Raw genomic sequence first — 12,470 nt, 5'->3', positions numbered from 1 at the left:
ATCACGACGCTCACCTGTCCTCCTGCAAAGATGACAGGCGATCCTGAGGGTTTGGGTCGGTACGGGATGGTCACGCCTTTGGGAGGCGACTGCAACGAGAAGAGGAACAGAACGATCAAAACATGTGGTTTCTGTGCATGGGTTGCTGATTGGATGCTGATGTGGGCGGGGCTTAAACACACGACATGACTGGAGAAGTCCTGCATACGCCACAGACCCACACGTCACTGGAAGATCCAGCTATGACATGTTGATTAAACATCACTAGGGATGGCAACATTAACATTTAGAATATTCGAATTAAATAAAAACGAGCATTCAAATGTTTGGTGTGTGAAGAGGCGCGCGAGACATGACGTCACTGACGCAGTGACATGAGGACGTCACTGACGCGGTGTTTCTGTTAGTGGATCCAGTACAGCAGGTGCGGCTGCGTTGCTAATGTGGAGAAATGAGGAAAACTCTCAGTCGGAGGTAATAATCGTGCAACAACACACGTGACCAAACCTGCACATCGGTCAGAGCTGAGTGTGTGTGTGTGTGTGCGCTGAAACGCGGTCAACTCTCGCTCAGATCAAGAGCGTCTGGTGTTGATGATGATCTAGATGTAGTGAGTGTTTCTGAACGCCAGGTTGCTGTTGTGTGTTGATGTAGTTCATTACGCTGTGTGTTGATGTAGTTCATTACGCTGTGTGTTGAAGTGTGTGTTCTCAGGTTGCTGATGCACAGTTTTATGCACTACTGTAACCTAATGCTCCTTACACGCACATTAAGAAATTAGGCTGTATTTGATTTCAATTGTTTCAAAAGGTAATGCACTTTAAAAAGTGAATGTCATTTTAACAAAAGATGCGATGCGTGATCTGGTGTGTGTTTGCAGCTCGCGCTCGCGTGCGCCTCCAGCACTGCTCTGCCCTCAGCGTACCTCCAGCATGACCACACAGATCTGCTTCACACACTCGATGATGGACAGCGGGGTCCCGGCGATGGTGATGGCTCTCTCGGTGGAGTTGGGCAGCATGTCTCCAGCCACCTGTACCTGAGCTCCTGTCGACTGAACACACACACACACAGTCACTGTATACATATACAGATCGAGATTTTCTGGGATTTTACCGATAATTAGACAATATTTGGCTGAGTGCTTTTATTGTGTTGGTGCCTTTGCAGGTTTAGGACGGGTCAGTTCACAGCAGTGACTAATCATCTTTTCCAAGATTAAGTAGATTTTTACCTTTTATGGGCATTTTCCTTTATAAAGCCATTTTTTAACCTAATTAAATGCATGCATAATTTGTCAAGATCTTACATTAAATCAAATTCTATTAGAATAAGACTCAAGAGTGCTGTTAATCAGATGAAATCAGCATCAACACAACTGATCTTTGCACAGCAGGGGCTGAAGTGGATTAGATGCTTTTACACAGACTGATTAATGCAGATCAGAGGGACATGAACGTGTTTAACCTGCAGGTACAAATACAGAAATAATGTTTTAAACAAAACGTTGAATATTGAGATTAGAAATTATTTTAAAAAAGGAAACGATACTTTAACTGTTGAATTAAAACCGCCAGTAGGTGGCAGTGAGTCACTGTTAACGAGCGAGTCATTGAATCATTCGTTCAACCGCTTCGATCATTCAGTAATGACACCGTCACGTGCCGTTCAGAGACTCAGTCCCGTCTCTTTGTTGGAACTATTTTCGTTGGCGAAATGAAGCCGATATTGTGTCTAAAATGTAAGTCACTTAATATTAACTTCTCGCTTGTTGACCTGTGGTATAAAATCAAAGACACGTTTGTAGTCATGCTGATATCTGGAGGCAGAAACACTCTTCGTGTGATATTGACTGACCATAATAAAGTATATGAATATAAAAGGAATAGAGGCATTTCCTAAATTCTTGAATACTGAGGGCATTATAAACGCATTTGAACCCTATTTTAATAATTCAAGCACTTTTCAAGTACCTCTTCAAAAATATGGCTGTTTTCAAGGGTTTTCCAGGACTTAAACATCAAAAAGCACTTCAAGCACCTTGTACGAACCCTGCACTCATTATGGGTCTCATGATATTATGGGGTGTCTGCTCACCTCCCTGATCTCCTTGATCTTGCAGCCGCCCTTGCCGATGAGCGAGCCGCACTGGCTGGCCGGCACCACGATCCGCAGCGTCACCGGGGGCTTGGAGGTGGCCGTGCTGTTGGACATGGAGCTGCTGATGTCCTGGAACACACACACACACATCAGCACAGACTCTCTCACACACACACACACACACACATCAGCACAGACTCTCTCACACACACACACACACACACACACACACACACATCAGCACAGACTCTCTCACACACACACACACACACACACATCAGCACAGACTCTCTCACACACACACACACGTGTGGAGCGAGCCGTACCTCCTCCAGCTTCTCGATGATCATGGAGAAGGCCTTGAAGATGGCGGTGGTAGGGCCGGCGAGCGTGATGATGCGTTCGGGACAGTTCCCCTCAGAGATGTTGATCCGCGCACCGCTCTGCACACACACACACACACACACAAGATCTAACGCTAGCTAGCTGATATAATAAGGAATGCCTGCAGACGTGTTAGTCGTTACACTACGGCATGATCAAATCCTCGTTTAATATTGGCCAAACTACATTTATTCAAATGTCCACGTAACCTTTAATATTCGGCCACTTCTGTACGACAGAAACGCATCAGCCGCTGCAATCGCACAAAACAGTGCATATATTTAACTGTCTCGCAGCCTTTGTGCCTTCACAGTAGCACTATACTATTATGACTGTATGGTTTATGATTGATTACGACTGTAAATGGTGTTGTATATGTGGCGTAGTCTCAGTGATGCGTCTGTGGAGCGGTTACTCCGCACGGGTTACTCCACACTCGAGGAGCTGCTCTAATGGAGAAGTGGACTTCAGTGGAGGACCGCTCTATCAGCACATCATCACACAGCAGCAGATCTCACCTCCTCTCGCATCTTCTTCACCGATTCACCTTTCTGCAACACACAAGATTAACAGGTTAAACCAGTACTAGCTGTGGTCGGCCACTAGGTGGCGCTGCACCAACACAATAAAGCAAGGCAGTTTGATTCTAAACTTGGAATTATGTTGTTTAACTGAACATTTTAAAATATTAGGCATGACAGTAAACATGAGTGTGTGTGTTCCTGTGGTGTGTGTAAGTGACCTGTAATCACAGCACACACACACGTGACCTGAACCACCTCTCCTCATGTGTGCTCAGCCTGAGATGCAGGATATTGACGCTCGCTCCACAAGCAGGAGATCTCGTTCTCCACACGCCTATGACTGATGAACACACTCATGACTGCAGGCCCAGACGACGGCCTAGCGTGAGTAGCACTCGGCCAAAAACTGATTACTTTATTATTTTTTTATAATTATTAATCTTGTGAAATTATTTTTCGTATAATTGTATTATTAGGCTTTTTAATTAAATTACTGAATCTGAATAAATAAAAAAAATATAAAAAAGTCAAGCCAATAAAATACCCACACTATTAAAGTGACATGAAAATTGGACCGAAAATAGGCTCATAATAAACTAATATTAATATCAGTATATTCTTCTTTATTCAGTACTACGCAACAGAATCAGATTTAACAGATTATTTTGCTGCCGATGATGAAAACAGAGTATAGTCCTGGAGATGATATCATCATCAGAGCATGTGAGCGGATCGGGTGCACCCCTAGTGGCCATCCGTGATGTAAAGCGTTCTATTGGCCAGGACACGGATACAGGACCGGCTGATCCCCAGTGAAGCGTCACACTGCTCTGGTCACTTCCACACGCTACATTCAGGCGTCACAACATTATAACGCGCCTCATTAATAACAGATTTATTCTGAGGTTTGTGTTTTCACAGATTACCATACGATGCCGTTTCTTTAGGGTGTAATGTTTCGCTTTGTGCATGAATACAAACTAATGCTACATTCCCGACACACGCTCAGTGTTCAGCCAATCACAGCTGAGCACACTGAGTCAGTCGGCCAATCACAGCGCACTGGGTCAGCCGGCCAATCACAGCGCACTGGGTCAGCCGGCCAATCACAGCGCACTGGGTCAGCCGGCCAATCACAGCGCACTGGGTCAGTCGGACAATCACAGCGCACTGGGTCAGCCGGACAATCACAGCGCACTGAGTCAGTCGGCCAATCACAGCGCACTGGGTCAGCCGGCCAATCACAGTGCACTGGGTCAGTCGGCCAATCACAGCGCACTGGGTCAGCCGGCCAATCACAGCGCACTGAACTTTCAAACACACAGGGAATAGAGATACAGTAATGCATGTGTGTGAAAGAAGAGTGTTTATAACATTAAAGCACATCAACCTATTCTTTAAACTAGCATCATATGTACGGTGGCCCAGTAGTGCACAACACACATTTGTATTCATTCATTCATTCAGTTACTTATTGACATGCATGGAGCTCCTCTTTAATAAAGCGGCGACTCTGGGTATTTACCCAGCGCTGTTAGAGTTCAGTGAGCCAAAGGACTTCATTTAAATCCAAATTTTGCCATCCAATATATTTGTATGACCCCTTAATAGAGCCGTGTTGCTCGATCAGTCGTTCCTGAACCAGGCGTTACGGTTCACATGCAGGATTACACCAGTGCCAGTGGACTAATGAAGCTATTTTAACAGTTTTATCATACCAGTGTTTTTCATGGACCTTTGCACATATTACTGTAGAATTAATCTCACAGCGCCGTTTCTCACAGCCACGTAAATGATGCTTAAACGCTGAAGTTTGAGCTTTACACTAAAGCTAATGGTCTGACAGTATCACTCATCTCAGACCGCTTTTACTGACCCAGGCGGTTTACACTCACACAGCTTTATTAATGCGTTGGCTAACGGTTAAACATCCAAAATTTGGATTTCACTGACAGCATACAGTCCTCCGCTTTAACGAGGAGCGCTTGGGTCGTGTTGTGCACTCAGGCCACCGTACACATGACCACTCCACGTGTGTGTTATACGACTGCAATGAAGAGTGCTGTAGTGTTCCTCAGTGGTGACTGAGACTGCTCTGACTCGACGTATTAAAGTGATTAGGAATGAAGACAGTAACGAGAGAGAGGATCTGCCGCCCAGCGGGGCGAGCGACACTCAGGCTGAGGCGATCTCCACTGATCTGACCACACACACACACACACACACACACACACACACACAGACATCTGAAGCTCTGCTCCGTACACACACACACACTCATATCTGAATGGATTTAAAATCTTCCAAGCTGATCACACACCTCATAGCGTTCCCAATATTCATTACCTGATCCTCAGAAACAGCACATGTTCATTCTCTTATATAGGCGGGTCTTTGTTCATTAACACAGAAAACCGTGTGTGTGTGTCATGTTGAACGAGCTTCTTGTGTGTAAAACTAAAGTACCTGTACACGGAAAGACCACATGAAGAGCTTGACGTGCTCGACTAACCAAACTAACATTGCTTCAGGCTAACTTCTATTAGTTCAGACATTGATATGAACTGCTTTACTCATAAAGCTCCTCCGCTGTGCGTCTCTACACCGTCGCCGCCACTGAAACGTCACATTATTAAACGTTTAGAAAATAGATTTTTGAAATTTGTGAATCGGCGGAAGACAGAATCACGATTCATGTGTGAATCTATTTTTACAACAATCCCTAATATAAAGCATCAAACACGACACACACACACCTCACAGAAGCACTGAGAACACGAGATGCGAGCGGAGGACGAGTTCAGAGATACACACGCGTGCGGAGATCGAGCTGAGTGAAGCTACAGGCTGTGATGAGCTCAACGCCGAACCCAGGCTGAGTGTGTGTGTGTGTGCTCAGGGCTGTGGTGTGTGTGTGCTCAGGGCTGTGGTGTGTGTGCGTGAGAACACACCTTCCCGATGATGCTGCCCACTTCTTTGCCATGCATGAGCAGTCTAATGGTGAGCGTGACGTTGAGTCCTCCTTCGATCACACCAGAGTCCATGATGATCAGTGAGGCGAGCTCGGGGTCTTTGGTCACGGATGAGAAACCTGTCAGAAAACACACACACACACTTCATCTCATCAGCTCAATGTCAGTGTATGGAAGCATACTCACACTGAGCTTCCCAGTACACCACAGTACCTGCTAGGGTTCAATGAATCAGAGTAAACACACACTCGAGAATAAACTCTCCATTATATGGCGCTAATCTGCAGGTTTATTTTCATATGAAGCTTATTCCGAAGGCATGAATTCGTATTTACGTTAAAAACTCAACTGAGCCATATGGCTATTGGAGAAAACATTAAGATATTCCGAGTATAATGATGAATAATGATGTAACCCCGCGGATTGTTGCTATAAACACGCCATGTATCGCGTGTGGTAATGAATCAGTGCTGGAGCTGCGCTAGCATTAGCTCGAGTGTGTTTACTAGCTGCGTACTAGCGCGAGAATAACCCCACACGACCCCTCACGCGAAATACACCCGCTTCATCTGCATTTACAGCGTTTAGTTGAAGATTTATACGACACACTGCTGTGCTCAGTGTGGGAATGTCAGCAGACGTCGCGTGAGAAGTGCGCAGGCTGGCTAGCTCGAGTGCTAAGGCTAGCGCGCGGCCTGCAGGCCCGTGGCGCGCACGGAGCGCGGTAAAGCCTCACCTGACGCGCGCGCTCCGGGATGGGGAGAGGGTCCGAGGGTCCGGAGGGTGAGAGGGGAAGGTTCGGGAGGTTCGGGGGGAGTTTTGAGAGGATTCGGGGAAGAGGGAAGACACGGCTGCGTGATCGAGCTCCACTCTTACAAAGACAACAAGATGTGTCCCGATCAACCTCTCACCCACGACCTTTCTGACGTCAGCGCGCTCGGCCACGCCCCTCGCGCATGCGTACTGCTCACCGCGCGCAGTACACACTGCGACAACACACACCGACATGTTGTTTTTTTAGTGAAATATGGAATAGTTTTTCTCCGTTCTTGTTTGTTTTCCAAGTAGATTTTTAGGTGAGGTCATACGTTTGCATACACCTCGCAAAATAACTGTTACCACGACAAATGTTTTTTTCCCTCAGATTTAAGGGTTGCGCTTCTTAAAGGGACAGTTCGCCCAGAAATGAACATTTTGTCATCATTTACTCACCCTCAAGTTGGACCAAACCTGTACGAGTTTCTTTCTTCTGTTGAACACAAAAAAGAACACAAATACAAATTTTGAAGAATGTTGGTAACCAAACAGTTGATGGCGCCAGTAGTTAATGGCTACCGTCAACTGCTTGATCAAGGAAAATGCAATATGTGTATCGTCTTGAGGGCAAGAGCAAACAAGCCAAGAAAAAAAAAAAAACATAGTTTTTTTTAAAAAAGAACAGTACAAACCAAACAAAAGTCCACCAGAAGCCAATCACATTTCAGCAGCTAACTTGCATTGTAATTGACTGATTGTCATGAAATTTTACAGAACTATAGAAGCGCTTTTGCTAACTGATGGCCAGAATTAAAACGAATAATTCAGTGCCCTAAATAACATGTTCATAAGCACATTAAAAGTGTGAAGCAAAGAGAATGACAGTAATGCCAATGGTTTTGGCATCAATGTAAATGGTTCAATAGCTTCACATAAAATAAAAATGCAAGGAAATTGGTACACTTCTAAGATTCCACGATGCATTATTCTTTGGAACTGGTTTGGCATAATGTAGAGGAAATTAATCATGCTATTTTATAATTGTGTGTCTTAGTTTGATTATTATCACACACAGATCTTCTCGGTTTATTAACCATAGCCAGGTTTCCAAAAAAAGGTTTAGTGCATCAAAATGTTTACTGATTACTGATTAATAATATATTATTTCATAATGGAAAAAAATACTAATTTTTTTATCATTATTATACATATTATTTTTTCCTTTTATGCCCTAGCCTAGACAAACTTAATAATAATAATAATAATAATAATAATAAACAGTGCAGAAAAAAATAAGCAAACAAAAAGAGAAATTATCAAGATAAACAAAAAATAGAGGACAAAATAAAACATTGGAATGAGGAAAAAACAGTGGAAATGTAATGTAAGGAGTCAAGGAACAATAGAAGGCAAATATGTGCAATGGGAGGCAAATTTACAAAAACATTGCATGTTAAAGGGACACTCCACCCATTTGCATTAAGCTTTGCATTGTTAGAAACCCAGTCATACTATTGAATGGTCGTGCAACATTTTCTCATTTTCCCCTGAGACGAGAGAAATCTGTATTTACCTCTTTACACTTCCTCCTACAATGAAGCAAAAATCGTAATTTTGCGTCATTGTAGGAGGAAGTGTAAGAGGGGGGGATTTCTGTTAAGACTACAAGCACTAGTTCCCACCCTTTCAAACCCGCCCATAGGGGGTTGGACCTAATCAGAGCCATAGAGAGAAAGAGTTGCGACACTCCCATAGACCTCCGTTGTAAAAAATGGCGGTGCTTTTAACCGCCTACTTCCGGGATATGAAGATCGGAATAGTTCCAAACACTGTCATTTGGGCGTTGGACACCATTCACTTACATTGCTGCGCGTCGAGTTGTTCCAGAGTTAAGTTGCTGAAATATCGACCTCTTTTGATTTGTCAACTGTCTATATTGTTTCAGAGGCCCTTTGCGATGCTTATACTGGTCTTCATTTGTACATGCACAGCGTAATTATTTATATTTTATGTTGGTTGTTTCAACCAATTTTCAAGCGCTGCCTGCTAGCTAGTTAGCTAGTGCGACTTCGTCAGCTAAGAGTTCGGTAATGAATCGCTGCCACCTTTATAGCAACTTTTATTTAATTAAATTTTTTTGGGATATACTAACTTTTCATTATGTTTTATTGTCTTGAGTGAAGCGGCTTGTGAGAACAATGCTGGACCTCTAGGATTGTTATGGCCATCACCAGTCCTGTCTGTTTCATGGATCACCTGCCCCTGGTTTTTGTTTTTCTTGTTCACACACACTCACACAAGCACACATTTTTGTTGTCTGTCATTGTTTAATAAAAAATATTTTATTTGAAAACCTTAATTTGTATCAGCCATGCTTACATTCGTTTTTAATCTGTTATAGTTTTGATAATGTGTATGGCTTAATCTTAAAATAATATTCTCTTAACATGATAATGTTTCACGTTGTGGCCACTTTCATCAGAAGAAGTGAGCTAGCTTCTAAGCGATTTCTGAACGGACCGCCACGGCAGACCTCTTTGCGTGATCACGAAGGTAGGCTAATGGCTGAATCAAAATTTATAAACAAAATCACGGGAATCAATAGCCTAATACAGCCCAGTTGTGCTAAAATAAATATCATGAGACGTCTATCATCAGATGAATGATATGGAAAAGTTAAGTTAGAGCCGCTAAAGCCAGTGCTACTACCCATGCGAACATGAACACTAAGCTTTTCCCTCCAAAAATATAGCCTAAAACTTATCTCCAAATGCAAAACTGACATTAACAAAATGCAATAATGCAATAACAGCTGAAAAAGTACTTGGGTGTGTGTTTTATTTTATATTTACCGTTCAATAATGCAATCGCTGCTGTCTGTCCCATAGAAGAGCATGACAGCCAGCGTATGTTTTGGAACTATTGGGGCTTACATGAACCACGTGACAGCCATAGCGGCGACATCAAAGAGTGTCGCAACTCTTTCTCTCTATGGCTCTGGACCTAATGCGCTAACAGACCTATCACAGATCAGTGCCAGTGCGTTTGATTTCACCGGCAGAAACCTGCAAGTCCGGCCGTCGAGATCGTCCAAAATGTCCGGGATTCGGCTTTTGCTTTCTATGGTCGCCAATCATTGTTTACATGCACACCTTTTGTTTCAATCTAACTGAATTCATTCCGATTGGTGAATCTGAATGTAGTGTTTACATGGACGTTAAACAAGTGATCGGTTGATGTGCGTTTTAACATTGCTAAGAAAATACCCGCTCCTCCGTGAGAGATACGGACCGGCGCGTCTCAGTAATGACGCCGCCGTTCTCCCGCGGCCCTCAGCCTCGTCCTGCTCGCCACAGTAAACATGATGAATGGCGACTGTAGAACGCAAAAGCCGAATCCCAGACATTTTGTGCGATGCGATCTCAAAAACCCAGGCAGACTCAAGACTAGTAACTTAGCTTAGCTTTATTGTTTTCAACTGCTTTCTAACCGGAAGGCGTGGCTTGGGAGTGGCCTCGTAGAGCAGCGAAGCAAGTGCATTCTGGGAGTTGTTGTCTTTCATCCACATGAGCCAAAAATACATTTTCTGGCTTTTCTCTGTCTAGAAAGCTCCAAATTCAAAAATAATTTCACATTTCTTCTACATAAATGACCCAATTTAAATACACATTCATCTTCCCAGAGGTGGAGTGTCCCTTTAAAGCAGCACTCAGTAGCTCTGTCCCAAAGTGAAGGCTGCGTCCTTCGAAGGCCGTATTTGAAGGCCGATTGCGTCACCGCGGCGCGACGAAGGACGTCCCAAATCAATTCTCCATCCTCCGAAGGCCGTGTTCGAAGGCCGGTTGCGTCATCGCGCCGCGACGAAGGCTTCCCTGATTCAAAAGCGACGCCAAATGCACCCTTCGTTTCCCCATGAAAAGAAGGATACATAAATGGACACTTAGCGGCCTATTCTACCCTATTCTACCCCATAAGTCATTGCGCGCCGTTGACGACAGGCCGGCGGCCGAGAGATCGGTGGTGGACAGCAAATTCACATTTAAATGTAAGTAGCCTATTATGTTTTCATTTACTCAAATAGCTAGCGAAACCGCAGTTAAAGTTTATTATAACTTCATCTTAACTCCTTCGTCACCATTGCATGGCTTCATTTGTCAGGTAGTTTTAGGCAAAACTTGTGGTAATAAAGTTATTAGTTTAACGACCTATTTGTAATATTTGCACTTGTGTATCTCACTTGTGTATTATAAGAAATATCACTCACCCTATAAAGCCTAAAACAACCAACCCCCAAATTTGGTTTTTAATGTTGGTCTAAATTGGTCTTGATGTGTCATATTTTGCAGTGTTAACAATGCACTTAAGATTGCACCCCTGTGGTAAGTACCCTTTTCTGCTTTTTTAGAACAATTCAGGGAAAAATGGGTCTGGGGTATGTAACTCCCATACAGGCACAAAATAATATATATTTTATTTATATATATATATATATATATATATATATATATATTATTTTGTGCCTGTATGGGAGTTACATACCCCAGACCCATTTTTATATGGGTATATAATTTTATATATATAAGAAAATTAATACACACATCTTTGCTGAAATGTTTTGTGCTGTTGTTGTTAACGAGCCATGGTTAATTTGCTCTGCCTTTAGGATTGCACGTGTCCTGGGACAGGTGAGGGTGTGAGTGGGAAACCCACTGCTGAAACTTGGCCCTGGTTTATCCTCATGGATGAGGTGTTGGGACAGAGGCATTGCACCAACCCCCTGTCCTCATTGCCTCAATCCCTGAGGACAGCCCAGGGGCGAGTTCAGTAGTGGGTGACCAAGAAGAGGAGCAGCACCAGCACCACGAAGAAGGCGAGACAGAGAGGACAAGTTTTTGGACTTGATTAGAGAAGACATGGGACTGCAGAGGCGAGGAGAGCACTGGAGAGCACAGGAGAGGATGGACAGGCTGTTTTTTCTTCTTGAAAGAATTATTGAGAAATATATATAGGCCTATATATATTCTTGTTTAACTTTTTTTTCACCTATATTTTTTAAAAGGAAAAATATAAAAAAATCTATACATTTATTTATTTTTATGCAACTTTAAATGTGTAAATAAAAGAGAATTCATTGCTCTGGACATTGTTTATTTTTGTAATGACAGTCATAATTTCTACATGAAACAAATTCTTCTATACCTTTTTCCCCCCAACTATTTACAACATACGTTAAACATATCAAATTCAACATAAACATTTAAATTTACAGTACATAAAATAAGAAAAATGATGTAGACTTTTATTCAGCTGACTGGGAGACCCTGGTGTGCTGCTGGATCGGGATGGATCTCCACAATAGAGACCCTGGTAGGGCCTCCTGCTGGTGGGACATCATCTGGGATGGTCTCCAGAGTGTTTGACTGCATATTTACACTATCCACTAAGTTGTCTACCAACAGGTTTGCAGGGCTGACTCATGGAATAAATATTGAGATACTTTATTACACTAAAGTACTTTTAATAACCACTAATACCACATTGGGGAAAAACTACTAGTCATATATTTTAAACCTTATGTGACCCCCAAGGGGCCTTTTTACATCAATCACAAGTGGATCACCAACAATCCAAATTTTAGATGTTTTTTTTTTTTTTTTGTAATTGAAGTCTTTATTTATTTTTAACATTTTTTTTAACAAAATAAAACCAAAACACCCATAACAAAAAAACAAAC

At 42.9% G+C, this 12,470-nt stretch overlaps 1 protein-coding gene across 1 annotated transcript in view; it reads right to left on the bottom strand.

Annotated features, from left to right (window-relative positions):
* Positions 1–6,902, bottom strand: part of pcbp2 (poly(rC) binding protein 2) — a 14,035-nt gene extending 7,133 nt beyond the window's left edge. The window contains exons 1-7 of the mRNA XM_084422059.1: positions 6,717–6,902; positions 5,960–6,099; positions 3,003–3,035; positions 2,427–2,543; positions 2,098–2,229; positions 926–1,054; positions 15–89 (exon numbers count right to left, since the gene is read on the bottom strand). Of these exons, the coding sequence (XP_084278185.1) occupies positions 15–89; positions 926–1,054; positions 2,098–2,229; positions 2,427–2,543; positions 3,003–3,035; positions 5,960–6,052 (579 nt within the window). The 5' untranslated portion in view covers positions 6,053–6,099; positions 6,717–6,902. The remainder of the gene's footprint in view (positions 1–14; positions 90–925; positions 1,055–2,097; positions 2,230–2,426; positions 2,544–3,002; positions 3,036–5,959; positions 6,100–6,716) is intronic.
* Positions 6,903–12,470: the final 5,568 nt, after the last annotated feature.

The sequence above is a fragment of the Rutilus rutilus genome, assembly GCF_951802725.1.
Source record: "Rutilus rutilus genome assembly, chromosome: 10".
Taxonomy (NCBI): domain Eukaryota; kingdom Metazoa; phylum Chordata; class Actinopteri; order Cypriniformes; family Leuciscidae; genus Rutilus; species Rutilus rutilus.
This window is presented reverse-complemented; position numbering and strand designations above follow the sequence as displayed.